Source organism: Callorhinus ursinus, unplaced genomic scaffold (assembly GCF_003265705.2).
Source record: "Callorhinus ursinus isolate GAN/ISIS: 27379988/994484 unplaced genomic scaffold, GSC_fseal_2.0 scaffold13, whole genome shotgun sequence".
In the NCBI taxonomy this organism is placed as follows: Eukaryota; Metazoa; Chordata; class Mammalia; order Carnivora; family Otariidae; genus Callorhinus; species Callorhinus ursinus.
Genome location: NW_027397075.1, coordinates 40,598,130 through 40,615,263, shown reverse-complemented (window position 1 = coordinate 40,615,263; position 17,134 = coordinate 40,598,130). Strand labels below are relative to the sequence as shown.

The 17,134-nt window shown below is 42.7% G+C and overlaps 1 protein-coding gene across 5 annotated transcripts in view; it reads left to right on the top strand.

The window, feature by feature from the left end:
- Positions 1–17,134, top strand: part of RGL1 (ral guanine nucleotide dissociation stimulator like 1) — a 242,911-nt gene that overhangs the window by 215,929 nt on the left and 9,848 nt on the right. For all 5 annotated transcript variants that reach the window (XM_025877976.2, XM_073900122.1, XM_025877978.2 and 2 more), the window contains 5 exons: positions 1,914–2,000; positions 3,334–3,366; positions 5,346–5,467; positions 8,003–8,092; positions 13,230–13,416. In XM_025877976.2, coding sequence (XP_025733761.1) covers positions 1,914–2,000; positions 3,334–3,366; positions 5,346–5,467; positions 8,003–8,092; positions 13,230–13,416 — 519 coding nt within the window. The remainder of the gene's footprint in view (positions 1–1,913; positions 2,001–3,333; positions 3,367–5,345; positions 5,468–8,002; positions 8,093–13,229; positions 13,417–17,134) is intronic.

Sequence of the window (17,134 nt, the reverse complement as noted above, 5' to 3'; positions counted from 1 at the left end):
TACCATAAAGCCTATGAAACATTTCACAGCATTTCAGACTTTTTTTTAGTTGTTCAAAGATAAGTTAAAAATAGCTGCTAAAAAAAGATTATTTTAGTTCAGGATGAGACCTTGTGCACATAACAGGGAAGGACGAACTGTGCCTGAGAGAGAGTCCTCGGGGTGAACCTCTCCAGTTAGTTCTGGCCAAGGAGACAGCTGGCCTCCCATGGAGCAACCTGGTCCTGCCTTGGCTGGGGCTGTGTTTTCTTCCAGAATATCCTAAGTGCCTGAATGGAAGTGAGGAGAAGGTATCCATGGAAGTTAGTGCCTCAGCGGCCTTACGGAGAATTGAGATGATCTCAAAGGAAATTTCATGAGATTAATACTGCGTATACCTGCAGTTGAAGTGATTCTGTCTTCATTTCCAAGGGACAATTTAAAAAAAAAATAGACTTTTTACTCTGAGTTTACGGATAAGTTCCAGATAGTACATGGAGTTTCCCTGAAGCCCTCAGCCTGTGTCCCCCATTGTCAACACCCTCTCTGGCCATGGCCCATCTGTCAAGCCCGAGGCACCAACACCTCAGTGCTGGTGTGAACTGTGAACTGAAATCCAGACTTGATTGGGATTTCACCACTTTTGCATGAGGACGCTCTTTCTGCTCCAGGAGCCAGGTCAGGGGACCATGCTGTAAGATGCTGTCCTGTCTCCCCAGACCCCTCTGCTCTGTGAGAGCTCAGCCTTCCTTGTTGCTCCTTACCTTGGCAGTCTTCTGGAATACCGTCCTGGGTATCTTTAGAATGTCCCACAATCAGAGTGCGTCTGTTGTTTTCTAGTGAATAGGCTGAAATTATGGATTTGGGGGAAGGATATCACAGAAATGAAGTGCCATTCTCGTCACATCCCATCAAAGAGTCACTGGTGATATTAACCTTCATCACTTAGTTAAAGTAGTATTTTGCCCGACTTTCCACTTTAAAGTTACCATTTTTCCCTTTCCCGCTTCTATCCTTTGGAAGTGAGCCACAAAGTCTAGCCCATTTTTTAAAAGGATTTTATTTATTTATTTGAGAGAGAGAGAGAGAACAAGCAGGGGGAGAGGGAGAAGCAGGCTCCCCACTGAGCAGGGAGCCCAGTGCGGGACTCGATCCCAGGACCCTGGGATCATGACCTGAGCTGAAGGCAGACGCTTAACCGACTGAGCCACCCAGGTGCCCCCCAAGAGGCCATTTTCATAGTGACACCCCATGCTCTTGTGGTATACACTCTTCCTCAATGTACAGTTGCCCTCCTTTACCAATGGTGAAGCCATTCCAAACCCCCAGGAGTATCCACACACTCTGAAAGAGAAAAGCCATCCCTTGAAACAGCCTAAGCAAAATACGAATCCTCTGTGAACACTCTTGAGCATACTTGTATGATCTCCTGGCCTTTGAGGCTTGTTTTCCTAACTTTGAAAGTTAGAGGGGTGCCTGGGTGGCTCAGTTGTTAAGCATCTGCCTTCGGCTCAGGTCATGATCCCGGGGTCCTGGGATCGAGCCCCACATTGGGCTCCCTGCTCCGCAGGAAGTCTGCTTCTCCCTCTCCCACTCCCCCTGCTTGTGTTCCCTCTCTCGCTGTGTCTCTCTCTGTCAAATAAATAAATGAAATCTTAAAAAAAAAAAAAGATTAGGTGATAATAATTCCCATCCTTTTTAAAAATCTTTAAAAATTTCATTCATGGAGGTTAACACTAATGGTCTTCAATGGTCCTTCATTTTCTCTGAATGCTGTCAGGGCTTACCTGGCCAAAGATTGCTGCCTTCATCTATGAACGGTCACTTTGCCAAATTTAGCCAACAATAGGTGCATTTGCTCCAGCGTGGAGGCTCCTGAAACCCTTCCACTTTTTAGTAACAACAAAGACCGTTTTGCTGTGCTTGCTCTTCAGGGTGTGATGCAGGGGACTGTGCCCTACTTGGGCACCTTCCTGACTGACCTCACCATGCTCGACACTGCTCTTCAGGACTATATTGAGGTGAGTTGTTTGGATGTGGTGACTTGGATACCCAAGAGAGAATTTCACTTTATTAGTGTCTGTTGAGGGCCCATTATGAACGCGGCACTGTGTTAGGTGCTGTGAGGAATACAAAGCAGAGTAACACCGGAAGTGACTCACAAGCCAGTGGAAGCTATGTATCGAGGCTGGCAGTGACTGTGGAAATACTAGGAATTCAGACAGAAATGCAGTGAGAGATGAGGGGAGGTCACCATCCGTCCCATATGTGGGGGGGGGGGTGATGGCAGGGCCTTACAGAAGGAGTGGGTTTGAGAACGACCTTGATTTTGAGTAGCATTTGGGCAGGTAGGGCTGAGGGGTTGATATGCCCTAATATTCTACTTGGTGGGGTAGGGAGGTGGTCAAATTTGTGGATTTTTAATTGTTCTTTTCTTTTTTCATATAATTACCTGCCCTGAGGTGCTCTTGTGCTTTCTCTCGTGTGTGCATTCTTTCTCTCTCAGGGGGAAGAGAAGTGAAAGTTAAGCTACTTGTTAGTAGCTATAATAAAATATTAAGTGGAGAAGAAATTTGACATTTGAAGTGAGATTTAAGGATTGCTTGTAAATCTAAGTTTCTGTCCCCTCCCTCGTTCTCACATGTGATGAGTCTGCTTCTACTCTATCAGAGTTAGCAGGCCTGGTGGTGGTTCTGTGTGTACCTACCTCCAAGCTCGTCATGATGTTGTGGGCATGTGCATTTATTTTGCATTTCCTGAGCTCTGTCTCTTCATGTCCTCTGCCTCAGCTTATCTCAGGAAACACTCATTAGCACTGGGGAATTTTTTGGGGAGTGACTGATGATTTAGAAGTTATATTCAGCCTACTGAGAACAGGAGCTGGGGGATGAAGAATTGAAACGTAACTTTTCACGAAGCTATATGTAGAAGTGACTTCCCTTTTAATAAACCATTAACAATTTGGATTCCAGTATGAGTCAATGACCATCTGTTTTTGTTGCTTTGGGTCAAGAAATAAAGTGTAATGGACTATTTACTCAAGCTTTTGCCCGTATTGGCTCTACAAATGTATTTGGATTCTGAATTGTAACTTCCTTATCATTACTATTTTAGTTGGTTTTGGACATTTTATAAGAAGGCTGTATGCCTGTCCTGTCCCTATTAGAATTCAAAGAATGTTTTTCTTGAAGCAAATGGTGCGTCGCTTCCTACACAGTAGCCATAATTGTAGTGTCATTGATCATTGTGACTTTATCATCCCTGTGATCTATTTTAATGATTCATAGAACAATACAGGGCCGTATTTCAAAGTAGCTTGGTTTCTCACTATTTTTTTAATTGAATTTCTTTCAGGGTGGACTGATAAACTTTGAGAAAAGGAGAAGGGTGAGTAGAGGCCTTGGCTGCAGTGTTCCATTTTACTTCATTTGGGCATGAAAAAAGAGAAGCAGGGACTTAAGCCTTTTTCTGTAGAGGCAAAAAAACAAAAAAAGAATTTGCATTTATCAAACACTTACCATATACGACTGTACCTTGTCCAGTCCTGTGTATTACTCCCCCAGAGTGCTGTGAAGTAGGTTTTATCTTCCTCAATTCCCAGGTGCAGAAGCTGGCCCCCAGACCCAGTCATGCCGCTGCAAGGCCCACATTTCTTTCCTCACCCTTCCTCATCTCTTCTTTATAATCAGCCTGGGCAACAGCCGGTTCATCCTATGAAAGAGAAGGGGTTTCGAAAGAGTCAATGACATATGGAAGAGTTAAAGATGGTGAAGAAAGGGAAGGTGTTCACTGTGACATGTCGATAACTCTCTTTCTTTCCTGTCAGCATGGGAAGGGGTGAATTTTTCTGTGGAGAGAATAGTGGATGGCTTTGCGTAGCACTAAAAAAAAAAAGAGAAAACAGAGCTTTGAAAATTTGCTATGGTTTTAGTGTAAAAATGGTGTGTTTAAATAGATAAATGATGCAAAGGAAAAGGAGTGAACAAAGGAATGCCTTCACCTCATAACACTTATGACTAAGGAAGCTTACTCAGTCCATCGTTCTTTCATTCTTTTACTCCCCAAAAATTGATGGCGTTACCTCACATGGGCCAAGCACTCTGATAGGTTTGGGGGTTGCTGCAGAGAAAACCTAGCACTCCCTGCCCTCATAAACTTCACAGTCCAGGAGGAAGGTAGACAAATAAGTCAGCAGTTCTAACACAACTGATAAGGTCTTGTGAGCGGAAGTCGTGGATAGCATAGGAAGACGTAGGAAGGGCATCAGTCCCCAGCTTGTGGGGTCAGAGAAACTTCCAGGAGGAAATGAAATTGGGTTAAAACCAAACCTTCAGGAGCCAACCAGGCTGAGCTCATGTTAACATAGACAAATAGACAAATGTAAACCTTCTGTCCCTGGTAGAGTATACTTTAGCATGATGATAAATATTCCTTGAGGTTATTGAGACCAAGAGCTGAGGTTGTTGGATGGGAAGTTGATACCCACAGAACCTGCCTGTTGTTGAGTTTTTTCTTTCATGTCCTGTAACAATAAAACAAATTCACTTACTGGCCTCCAGAGTTACCCATCTTTGTCCTTTAACTTCAGAATCACCCTGGATGCCTCTCTCTTTCCTTTTAAGCCTAGCATGTTAAACTTCTGGAAAATTTGAGTATAAAACCTAAAGCTAAGGCTTATACCCTTTGCTGACTTAAAAAAAAACTTTATTGAAACATCTAAAGAAGTATAAATAATTTTGGACATAATTATATACTTGCTTCTCTTGTGAGCTTTAAAAGATTTAGTTAAAGGATTTACTGGAGTAGTAAAAACCCAAGGATTTGGGAAATCCAAACATTCAAGTTTATGAGGCCCTGGATTGTTTAGATATTCAACCCTACCAAAACTTAATTTACTGAAGGGTAAGGGTTGAAGAAGATGGCAATGGGGAACTTAGGAGCCTCCTGACTTAATTTTTTTCTCTCTCTTTTAAGAAATAGAAATGGAAATTGAAAATATACTTTAAAAGTACACAACTTTAAAAAATAAGTTTTCTATCCCTAGAATGAAAACCTAAAAGAGAAAAATGGAGCCACTATGGCTTTAGGTAATAACGAGTTTGGGTTGCTCTGCTAGCCTGTTTTAGTTATATCAATTTGCTTTTTCAAGGGGGGGGGGAGCTGACAAGCATACAAAGACAGGGATTCAGAGTTAGAATTTTTAAGAGTTATTCAGTTCTTTTATTCCTAAGAAAGGCAGGACTTCAGAGTCATCCTAGATGGTTTTCTCCATTGTATATCCTAATGTGGTGTGAATTCATGTTGAAAAGAGATATATTGGGTCGGCCTTATTATTTACTTTCTTTTTGGTGTTCTGTCTGCTGTAGGAATTTGAAGTGATTGCTCAAATAAAGCTCTTGCAATCTGCCTGCAACAGCTATTGTATGACACCAGACCCAAAGTTCATCCAGTGGTTCCAGAGGCAGCAGCTCCTAACAGAGGAGGAGAGGTAGGTGCTCATATTGTCCATCAGGGTGGAGCTTCGATGTTGGTGAGAAGAATACTACCTCCATTTTCCTCATTGGGCGATTTTTTCAGCAACTATTTAGTGAGCAGCTAGTAGATTCTATAACCTCAGTTTTCAGAGGATAATGGTATAGCAGGAGAGGTGGATGGATGGCATCAGAACATGTGCTTTCAGATTCTTGCTCTACCATTTTTTTTTTTTTATCTTTGTAACCTTGAACAAGTCACTGATTCTTCCTGATCTTCAGGATGCTTATCCATAAAGTGTTTGTGAGGATTAAATGAAATTGCATTTGGAAAAGCACTGTTCAAGTGCCGATCATCATTGTCCTCCTCATCACCACCACTACTGCCTCCATCGTCACCGTGTTTGTCATTTTTGTTCATTGGGACCAGCTTTCCAGGGAGCTTTCAGTTGGGAAGGAGAGACAGATTCATGAAGAACTGAAAGCTGGCGGGTAGCTGAAGTGCTGCAGGATCTACGGGTGGGAGCAATTTGGTCAAGGATGGGGGGAGTTAGGGAAGATCATCGGAAAGGTGTGAACGTTTGGACCAGGCTGTGAAGGAGAGCTAAGATCTCACCAGGAGAACTGGAAGAGAACATTCTAGACAGAGGGAAGAACGTGAACAAAGGCTTAGTGGCCTGACATGGCTGGCATTTGGAAGAACAGTGAGAACTCTGTTGTGGCTAGGACACAAGGGACAGGTTTCAAAATCATGGTTGATGAGCACGGAAAAGCACGTTAACTCCAGTGCCTTGAATGTCCACCCAGCGGGGGTGTAGTCTTTACCCTGTAGTCCAGCAGATTAGAGTCTGCAGGCCCTATCCGGCTCACCACATATTTTTATATTTTTAAATGGTTGGGGGAAAAAAAGGGAGATTATAACATGGAATAGTTATTTGACATTCAAGTTTTAGTATCCATAAATAAAGTTTTATTGGAATACAGCCCATTCATTTACGTCTTATTTATGGTTGCTTTCATGCTTTAAAGGCAGTTAAGTAGTTGGAAGAGAGACCATATAGTCTGCAAAGCCTAAAATATTTGCCATCTGGTCCTTTACAGAAAATATTTGCTAACCCCTGCCATGGACCAGGGGATTTCCTTGAAAGTTTATCATCAGGGAGAGCAAAATCGACAGCAAAATAAGTATTTTGCCAATGAGGAAATTGAGATTCAGAGAATAACTGACTCTAGTCAGTGATAGAGCTTGGATTTAAATTCTGATCTTCTTGACCCTACAACCTAAGCTCTCAAGGTGGTCGTATGATGTTGGGCAAATCGTATAACCTCTGTAAGCCTGGGTACCCTCATTTGGAAGATAGATGATTTCTGAGGTCCTTTTTTTTTTTATCCCAGAGTAGATTGGTCCTGTTACATTAAACAAAACATGTGATTCAGTACTCCTTTGTTGGTGAAGATTTTTTTCTTTGCCATGTAGAAAATAAAGCAGTTACTGCCTCACCTTACATTTCTGGTCTGATGATCAGTGTGTATGAGTTAATTTCTCTCTATGTGTTCATCCTTCTCACATATGGAACATACATACCATGGCTGGTGATATGGATCAGAAAGTCTAAGCTCACAATATCAGCTGTAATAATGAACTTTTTGTCAATTGTATTAATTGACTTTTTAATGATTAGAGGAATCTTGCTAAATATATCCCATTTTTTCCTTCCTATTTACAACCACCTCTAGAGCTTAAGTTGATATTTGAAAAATTCCTTTATCAATGAATGCCCACACATGAGCAAATATCTAGATACATCTTTAGGTTTAAAAAAAAGTACATGTAATTAACAAATTACTAAGCTACTATTTACTGCACTCACCCTTCTGCACCTATCCAGAGCCAAATACATCTACAAGTTAGAGCTACAAGCTTTCATAAAAGACATTTCAAGTCAGATATAAATCCTGTTTGTGCTTATGGAAGTTCTGTCTGCCTGGCATATAGATGTCTGAATTTGGAGCCTTTTAAATTTAGGGTGTTTTGACAATTAAAAATCATATTCAAATATCTTTACCAATAATATAACTGCCAATGTCTATTCACTAGAGATTAGATAGTTTGCAAAAGTCTCTTCTTTCATTTCTCTTAGATAAAAAGTTGGGCACGTGTGCACACACACAGAGTAATGGGGGGAAGTAGCAGACAAGAAATAATTCTCCCCCTGGCTCAGTAGTGGGGTGAGAATGATCAGGAAACAGAGTGGAGTCGGCCTTCGATGCTGCCAAAACGCACAAGTCCCTCTTTGAGGCACACAGCACTAAAGGGCCTCAGTCCGCAGGCCAGGACGGGGATTAGAGCAGCAGGCGCACATGTAAATTTGTAAAATCTGGTCGTTGAGTCCATCCCCTCTGATACTGGTGATGGAACAACATGGTACATGCATCTTTACTTTGAACCATCGGAGACTTCCTCTAAAACAAAATTGGCAAGTCATGTGAATTTCAACCCGTTCTTCAGTTCTCCAGCTCTGGCCTCACCACACCCCCCTCCTCTTCCCCAGCTACGCCCTGTCCTGTGAGATCGAAGCAGCTGCTGAAGCCGGCGCCACGTCGCCCAAGCCTCGGAAGAGCATGGTGAAGAGGCTCAGCCTGTGAGTGTTGCCTCCTTGATCCTTTCTCCACCAAATAGCCTGGTAGTCTCTTAAAACGTACACCGGATTATAGGATTATACCTCCTTGCTTTAAAGGCCTCCGATGGTTTATTTGAATATAGCACCCTGATTCCTTGTCCTAGCTTAGGAGGACTTTCATGATCTTCCCCAACCTTCTTGACCACCTTCCGCCCATCCAGCCTTGCCCCTTGTTCACCAGGATCCAGCCACGCCCACCTGGTAGCCATCCACCAACCACACCAGGCTTGTTTCTACCTCAGGGCCTTTGCACGGGATATTTCTTTGGCCTGACATGCTCTTTCTCTGTGGCTGGCTCCTTCAGGTGTGGGCACTGGTGTCACCTCCTGAGAGAGCACCCTCTCTGATGCTGCTGCCTGCCCCCATCCCTCTCAGTCACACTGGCTCTTTCCCATGTAGAACATTCGCCACCAGAGAGCAGGAACCTTGTCCATGATACTCGTGGCTGTATGCCCCACTCGGTGCTAGGCATGCAAGAGACACTCCACAGCTAACTTCATAATACCTGCCTCCCTTTGAGTAAAATCAGGAGTCCTTACCGGGGCCCTCAAGACTCTTCGGGAACTGCAGTGTCATCCCAGGCCTGCCTGCCCGTCCCATGCCTGTCTGTCCTTATTTTTCCTGGCTCGCTGTACTCTGCATTCCAGCCACCCAGACCTTGCTGAACGTGCTTGGTGTGCCATTCCTTCTGCTTAGAACACTGGTCCCCAGGTGGCCCGAGGACTTACTCCTCACTCCCTTCAGATGTTTGTTGAAATGTCACCTTCTCAGTGAGCCTTCCCCCAATCACCTTATTTGCTACTATAACGTATCCGCCTTACCTGCCCATAGCATCCTCTCTCACCTGTACCTGGTTTGCATTTCTCCATTGCCTTTACCTCCACATGACATACTATATGTTGTGTGTGTCTCTTTATTATCTAGAATGCAGACTCCATGAAGGCAGGCATGTATGTCTGGTTTTTGCTCATTGCTATATCCCCAGGACCTAGAATGGTGCCTGGCACATGGTAGATAATTAATAAATATTTATTGAATGAATACATTGAGCCATGTGCCAACACTGTTTTAAGAACAATACGTGTATTTCTCATCCAATCCACAAAATAACCTAAGTGGTAGTTCCTACTCTTATACTGACTTTATAAATCAGCAAAGTAAGGCACGGACAGGGGAAGTAGTGTGTTAGTTATTGGAAGATCTGGATTCAAACCCAAGATTTGGCTGTAGAGCCCAGGTTGTAACTTTTTTGCCATATTGCCTGTGGGGAAAAATGCTTTCTGAAGGGAGAGAGGAAGGAAAGATGGAGCAGTAGGTAAAAAGTAGAGGAGGGAGAAGAGGGAGGGAAGGAAGACAAGGGAGAGGGACTTAGATATTGCCATATTCCCACTAACAGAAACTGCTCAGGCTTCCACCTGACATCAGGTGACATTTGGAGATGAGGTTGGGACATGTGATTTTGTAGAAAGCATTTTAAAGGTAGTCTTGATCTCTTGCCACACCTCTCTCTGTTCAGATGCCTAATTTGGCCCTCCTGCACAGTAGATTTATGAGCTTGTAGATTGACCTCTATAGAATTTTCCATAGTATCTTGCTATCTTTTCATCATGGCAATTATGGAGGAGAATGAACTCTCTTTTGAGATGACCCAAGGGCCTGACCAAGCCTTGTCAGCTGGTAAGATCGACAGCTAGACAGGGAATCAGGCTCCCTGCAAGGTGAGTCAAGGAATGCCAGGCATCCTGATGGTCATCTGCATCAGAAATAATTGGAAATTTCTGGACCTGCTATGGCAGTCAGAGTTCTGCACAGGTAGATACAATCCTAAGTGCTACTACTTTGCCCTCTTGCTTTTTCTTCCCTGTTCTTAGGCAGTAGCCACTGCAGATGAATTTTTATATAACTGCTTCCCACTACCCCTCTCCAACCCAGCCATCCATCTGTATTGCGCTGGGTGCTCTCTCTGCACCAACTCTGGCTCATGCACAAACTCTGCAGATGGATGTCTGCATGTCCCATGAAATCCAGGAGAAGCGGGATCATCAGGGCTCAGTGCCCTGCATAAAGTGTGGTCGAAATTGAGGACATGTCTCTCCTTGGTGAAATCTTGCCGAGATGCTTTAATTTAACCTTTGGTATCTGCAGTTGAGTTTGAACGTTTATCATGAATAAAACAGGCTCCAGTGTCACCCATCATATTTCTTGTACATATAAGGGTGTTTGTATACCTGTTGATTTCCAAAATATTTTATCGTCTTAGCATTTTTAAAAATGTGGCGAATGTACTTTTTGCTCTCCCCACATTTAATGACCCATTTTCCAAAGAATTGGAAAGAATTTGGGGGCCTTTGGGAAAGACCATGCTTGGTCTGAAGGTCAGAGATGCCTAGTATTGAGCTAGAATTAACCTTTACAAAGCAGAACTGACCTCATAGAGTTATACAATTGGAAGAACCTTTTTTAGTCTTTGAACAATTCATTCTAAGCTAGATTCTCAGATGATGGTCTGAGGACCACGAGTCCACAGCCTTCAGCAGTCTACTCCTCAGAATTTATGGAGCAGTACAACAGTGGCATTATTTTTTCTCCTGTGAATTGTGATCAGAGTTTAGCTCTTTCCCTCTATCCTCATTAGTGCCTGGAGGTCCCAGAAAGGAGATGACATGGAAAACGGGCAAGAGGTGGGGAGGGGCGGGGGGTGGAGATGAGGCAGAACAAAGATATGCTTCAGGTCTTGGAACTTGAGGGATAATGCCTGAAATATTTAATGAAAAATCAAGCTCATTGTTGCTACTATTGTTATTTTATACAGTCAGTGCTTGTTTGGGGTTGGCTGCATTTGCTAGTTTCTTTACATGCCTTTCCTTCTTGCATCTTACCCTTCCCTCCTTTTACTCCTCTCCCTGTCGTCTGTTAATGTAAACCCTCTCCATCTGTGTCTGAGAATGTCTTTATTTTGTGCTCACTCTCAGAGTTCTTTTAGCTGGGTATAGAATTCAAGGAGGACCGTTCTTTACACTCAGCACTTTGAAGACATTATTCCATGTCTTCTGATTTTTGTTGTTGCTTTTGAGATGTCTGGTATCTGTTTATTTACTGTTCCTTTGTTTTATGCCCCTCACCTTGTTGCTTTTAAGAACTACTTTTGTCTTTGATATCCTGTTAGACAGTTGGAGTGAGGATTGAGTCTTATTTATCCTATTCAAGACGTGGTTCCTGGGTCTGAGGATTCATGCAGTTCATTAGTTCTGGAATCTTCTCAGCCACCATCTCCTTAGATAAGGTCACTCTTCCATTCTCTCAATTGTCTTCTCTTGGAACTCTTCTTACACACATGTCAGTGTTTCTTATTCCAATCTCCATGTCTTTTAACCTTTCTTATTTTCATGTCTTTATATTTTGATGCTGATTTCTGAAGATTTTCTTCAGATCTATCATCTTGTTCACAGTTTTTCTCTTCAACAGTTATTTAATCCTTCCACTGAGTTTTTCATTTAAATCACTACATTTTTCACTCCAGAAGTGATTTTTTTTTTTTCAAACTGTCTTCCTGTTATTTTGTCAGGATATCTTGTTCTTAACTTCTGTTTTCAATTTCCTTTCTTATGTCTTTAATATCTTAAGCATATTTATTTTATAGCCTGGCCCATGGTAGACCCTCAAATATTTGTCAAATTAATGACTAAATTATTAGTTTCTTTCTGATAAGTCTTGTTGTAGGTCAGAAGTTCTGAAATTCTCAGGAGTCTAAACCTGCTATTTGTTATGCTTGTTTAACTCCCTTTGGGTGGGATATTTCCTTGTGTATATTTTGTAATTTTATATTATGAGCTCATCTTTATCAGAAAATCTTCTACATCCTGGTTTGAAGGTAGATTCCTCCAGAAAGTTTTTGGGTTTTGTTTTGTTTTGTTTTTAATTCTAGTTTGCACAGGAGTATTACTGGTCTGAGCGTTCCTAGTTCCTAGGTCACATTGGTAGCGAATCTGAGTGAGATGCTGGCCAAGATCACACATGATTTCAGGGGAGACATTTTCCTTTCACCCAAGTGCCGGCCAAGGCAGATAAGCTTCCTTGTTGTCTTCCTGTGCCAGTAGGAAGATATTTTTCTAGCCCATCTTCTTATACATGTATAGCCCTTTGAGGGTCTTGGCTCTGTATAAGGGGTTTCGGTTTCAGCATCGCACCATAAACAGAAGCCCTCATCTTTGGGTCTGTATCTGTGTTAAAACCCTTGTCCCTCGTTTACCAAGATCTGTACTTCCCGATCCGCATCCAGAGCAGCTGCAGAATTAGCTCATGTTGCTTCTGGTTTTCAGTTCCCTGTTCATTTATGGCCTGTAGGGATTTTCCTTACCGTCTTGCAAGCTCAACTTTAAAAAAGAGTTTTAAATGTTTCTTTTCTAGTTGTTTTATAGTGAAGTGGTTTAGCTTCCTGTAGTTCACCAGATGTTTGGAAACAGAAGTTGTCCTCTTTGGTTTCTTTTTTTTTTTTTTTTTTAAGATTATTTATTTATTTATTTGACAGAGAGAGAGAGACAGCGAGAGAGGAACACAAGCAGGGGGAGTGGGAGAGGGAGAAGCAGGCTTCCTGCCGAGCAGGGAGCCCGATGTGGGGCTTGATCCCAGGACCCTGAGATCATGACCTGAGCCGAAGGCAGACGCTTAACGACTGAGCCACCAGGCGCCCCTTCTCTTTGGTTTCTTGACCAGAGCAGAGCCAGCCTTCTTCCTTAGCCTCATTCGTAGTTCATTTTATGGTGGGAAGTGATAGGGGATGCAGCGATGGTATTTTGATCCTGCCAAAGTGGTCTATAGCATGTTAAAAAATAAAGAACTGTTGATCTAGAAAGACCTCAGATTACTATGGCCTCTCATTCAGCTAAGCAATCTGTGTGTTCTTTGAGGTTGGAAATTGCCTGTTTGGATAAGATGTTTACTATGATCTGTGAGATACTTTATAGGAAACACTGTCCAATGATGACAGGGCATGCAAGATTGACAAAGCAGCTAAGGGGCTAATTAACACAAAACATTCGCTTAATCATGGATTCCAGATTTGTAAGAGCCCAAATGCCTGGCATTATGTTTCTTGCAGACTGTTTCTGGGGTCGGACATCATTACCAGTAGCACTCCCACCAAAGAGCAGCCCAAGTCCACTGCTAGTGGGAGCTCTGGCGAAAGCATGGACTCTGTCAGTGTGTCATCCTGCGAGTCAAACCACTCAGAGGCTGAGGAGGGCTCTATCACGCCCATGGACACACCTGATGAGCCTCAAAAAAAGGTATATGCTTATTCCCTTCCCATAATTCCTAATATAGACACCTGACATAATTTAGTGTTTGCCACACGAGAATGTCTGTTTTCAAGTTTATCACTCTACGGTGTTTTGAAAGTCATGTTTATAAGAGCTGTCAAAGCAGAATCCAGTCTGGGGACCCGTTACTTATAGAGACAGGTCTAAAAATAATGAGCATCTTGGTTTATTCATCTGGCCTTGAAAATATTGTTCTGGACCCACATCCAATGGTGACTGAAGGGTTGTGGCCTGTAACATGAGGTATGCTTTATTTAGGAGGCGTTGGATTTTCTTAGAAGGAGTGAAAAGTCAAGAGGCAGAGATGTGTCAACCTCTTGGTGTCATACCTTGTCTTTGCCATGCTTTTATCCAGTAATCTTACATAGCAAACCACTCCTAAACTCAGTGACTTAAAACAACAACCACTTATTCTCTCTCATGCATCTATAGGTTGTTTGATGTGGGTTGGGCTTGGCCCTAGGCCATGGATTTGGTCCAAGTGTGCTCTCCCTGCCTCTCATTCTTCTCGGAGTAATGAGGCTCCCCAGGCCATGCTGTTAGTATGCTAAGACAAATGAGCAGGAGAGCAAGCCCAACCCCACAAGTATGTATCAAGCCTCTACTTCAGTCATACCCACCAACATTCCATTGCCCAAAGCAAATCATGTGGCCAAATCTCATCTAAATAAATGAGACAGGGAACTCCTTACAATGGGAGGAACTGTGGAGTCACAGAGCAAAGGGCATGGATGCTGAGGAGAATCAAGAATTGGTAGCAATTATACAATCTGCCATGTCCCCAAAAAGAGAAAGTGATGAGAGATGATAAAAGAATTCCCATTCCTATAGAAAGTTTCCATGTTCCATGGTTTCATAAAGAAATAACAAGGAAACAAGATTTGTCTTAATCTTCTGTATACATCTGCTTCAGTCTGTTGGTCAAGAAGCTTGGGTCAGAGATGTCAACTGTGACGTGACTAGAATTTGCACCATTTGGGGGAGATTTTTGGCCAGCCAGACTTTCTGTGTGAGTGACTGTTGGCCCCTTAGCTTATGCGTAGGCCAATGAGGTGGAGTGTTGGGAAGAATTCCTCCATTTTGTTTGTATCTGCCATTCTGTCAGGGGGTCGGTGTACAGTTTCACATTGTGTTACAAACAACAACAGCAGTATGGAAACCCTCAAGTGACCTTGTCATAGTGTAGCCGACCCAGGACGGACAACATCTTACTCAGGAGTCACCAGGCTGAGATGTCTCAGGTGCTGCCCCTGCTGGATTTCTTACCTTTCTACTTGGAAATCCAGAGACACATCCTCCAAACATTGAAGGAAAAGCTCTGCAAACACCTATGAGTCTGTTCGCTGTTTTCTCAGGCATATTTCCTAAACCAGCGATAGAGTCGTTCTCTGTGACTCGACATGCAGCATTGAATTTGTTTAAAATCTGGAGTGAAGTCTCATTATTCACCTGTTGACAGGTTCTTATGCTTTGTAGCCCCCTTTTCTGATTGTAGACATTGTACACAAGTGACAATAGAGGTCATGCACACATCTTTGGGGGATTCCTCCCTGTCCAGGGAGGGAGGGACTCACCCTCACAGCTGTCGGTGCATTGGATGTGTGCGCAGGTCCCGATCGAGCCTTTGAAAACTACCCAGAAGCCCAGTGCGTGTCATTTGCACACCCCTTGCTGTATCCTTTTTGTCTCCTCCCTTATCACATGGGTGCTTCAATTTCTTACACAAGTCCTGAATTTTTATTCTTCTGATGAACCTTTCAGAGTCAGGAATTTCTCTAGGTTTAAAGCTGAATCTCATTGACTTGGATGCAAGTAGTTGCTGGGCTACAGTCTTCCTGAATGTCAACTGGAGAGGCTTCAGTTCCCCTTGCTCACTGCATAGTGGGACCTGGATGACCTCCCTAGTCTCCCCCTACCCTGGATCCTCCCGTGCCTTTCCCAGGGGTTGCTCTTTTCAGTGAAGTAGACTTTGCATTCCTTTTTCTTCAACCCCCTGATCATGATTTCTAAATATTTATTTTCTTTCTGTTTTTAAAAGGTTTTATTTATTTATTAGAGAGAGAGAGAGAGAGCACAATCAGGGGGTGGGGCAGGGGGAGAGGGAGAAGCACACTCCCCGCTGAGCAGGGAGCCTGATGTAGGACTCGATCCCAGGACCCCGGGATCATGACCTGAGCCAAAGGCAGATGCTTAAGGACTGAGCCGTCCAGGCGCCCTCTAAACATTTATTTTCACACTTGCTTCTCATAGTAAATTCTCAGTAAGAACTGGGCTTCATCAGATGATCCATTTAAAGCTGCTATAACCCATATCTACAACAGTTTATCTTAATCATAAAAGTCATTAAAATTGGAAAATGTAACAGAGGGAGAAAGATTTATATAGAGAAAAAGGAGGTGAAAGAATTGAACCAATAATTGGAAAATGGACCATCTTCGCTACTGTGTGGCGCACCTTCAAGCAAAGTGATGCTATTAAAACTGCACCATCAGCCCCCAAATTGAGCCACAAAGTTGATTCACTTGTAAAAATAGACCAAAAATGTTACTAAACCGTACTGTGATAGAGCCACAGTTAGGGAGGTCAAATCAGCTTGCTGGTTCTAATTAAACTAATCATACAGTAGAATTTCCTGTACAGTTATGCCATAGGAAGAGGTCCATAGGACATAAAATAGAGTAAACTCCATTTTACTTGGAAGCTAGAGAATCAGAATGCTAAATTTCTGTTCTGTTTCCATGGAAAGGTAGACAGGTATGAGAGACATTTGTAAGTTATTTATTTTTTAAATGACTTCCAAAATATTTGATAGGATTAATGTGGTATAATTTAGCTTCACACACTCTGAGAAATTATTTGTAATTTTCAACAGCAAGAATTGATATTTCAAATGATTCCATTTAATGACTTTTTTTTTTTTTTAACACAACCTGCTGAGTTTTGGGCCTCCTATTTCTTTGGTAATTAATTTTATATTGTTTATGGTAACTATGTAGTTAATCGGAAAACACATTAACTATAGCACCTCATTCCTTAATTGTCCTTGATATAGGACGTGAAAATGCATATAGTTGGTTCTAGAAGCAAATGTAGAAAGTAATGGAACCTGCTTAAAGGCTGTGTTCCCTTTGGGCAAGTCACTCTATTTCTCTGAAGAGTCTTTTTTCCCTTTTTATCATGCTCTGTATTTTGTTCACAAGACAGTTGTGAGGGCAACATGAGATGAGATATATGAAAGCTCATCACAAACATCACAGTGCTAACTGCCACCAAGGTAGTGATGTACTGTGTTCATTTACCACTTCCCATCAACTTTAGACTGAGCCTTGGCTAGGTGCTCGCCCTGTGAACCTGGCCGTGGGAGTCAGGGAACTTGGGAGCGTGTCATGGTGATGCTGCCGACAGTTTTTTCTTTGGCCTCAGGTTCCTCAGCTGTAGAGTGCCACTGGGGCTGGGTGATACGCAGGAGCCTTTCTAGGACTAATAGTCCATGCAGAGCTGTATAACCTGTGGTCCTTATCTTAGAAGCTTCTAAAAGTACAGACATTTCTCTCCTGCTACATAATCTGATTGTGAAGTGGAGTCAGGATGGGAATGATCTTGGTTGGGCTTGTTAAGCAGCGTTCCCACTCAGGGCAGTAGGACTGGATAAACTGTTGGTAAGTAAGGCTTTCCTCCAGCCCTG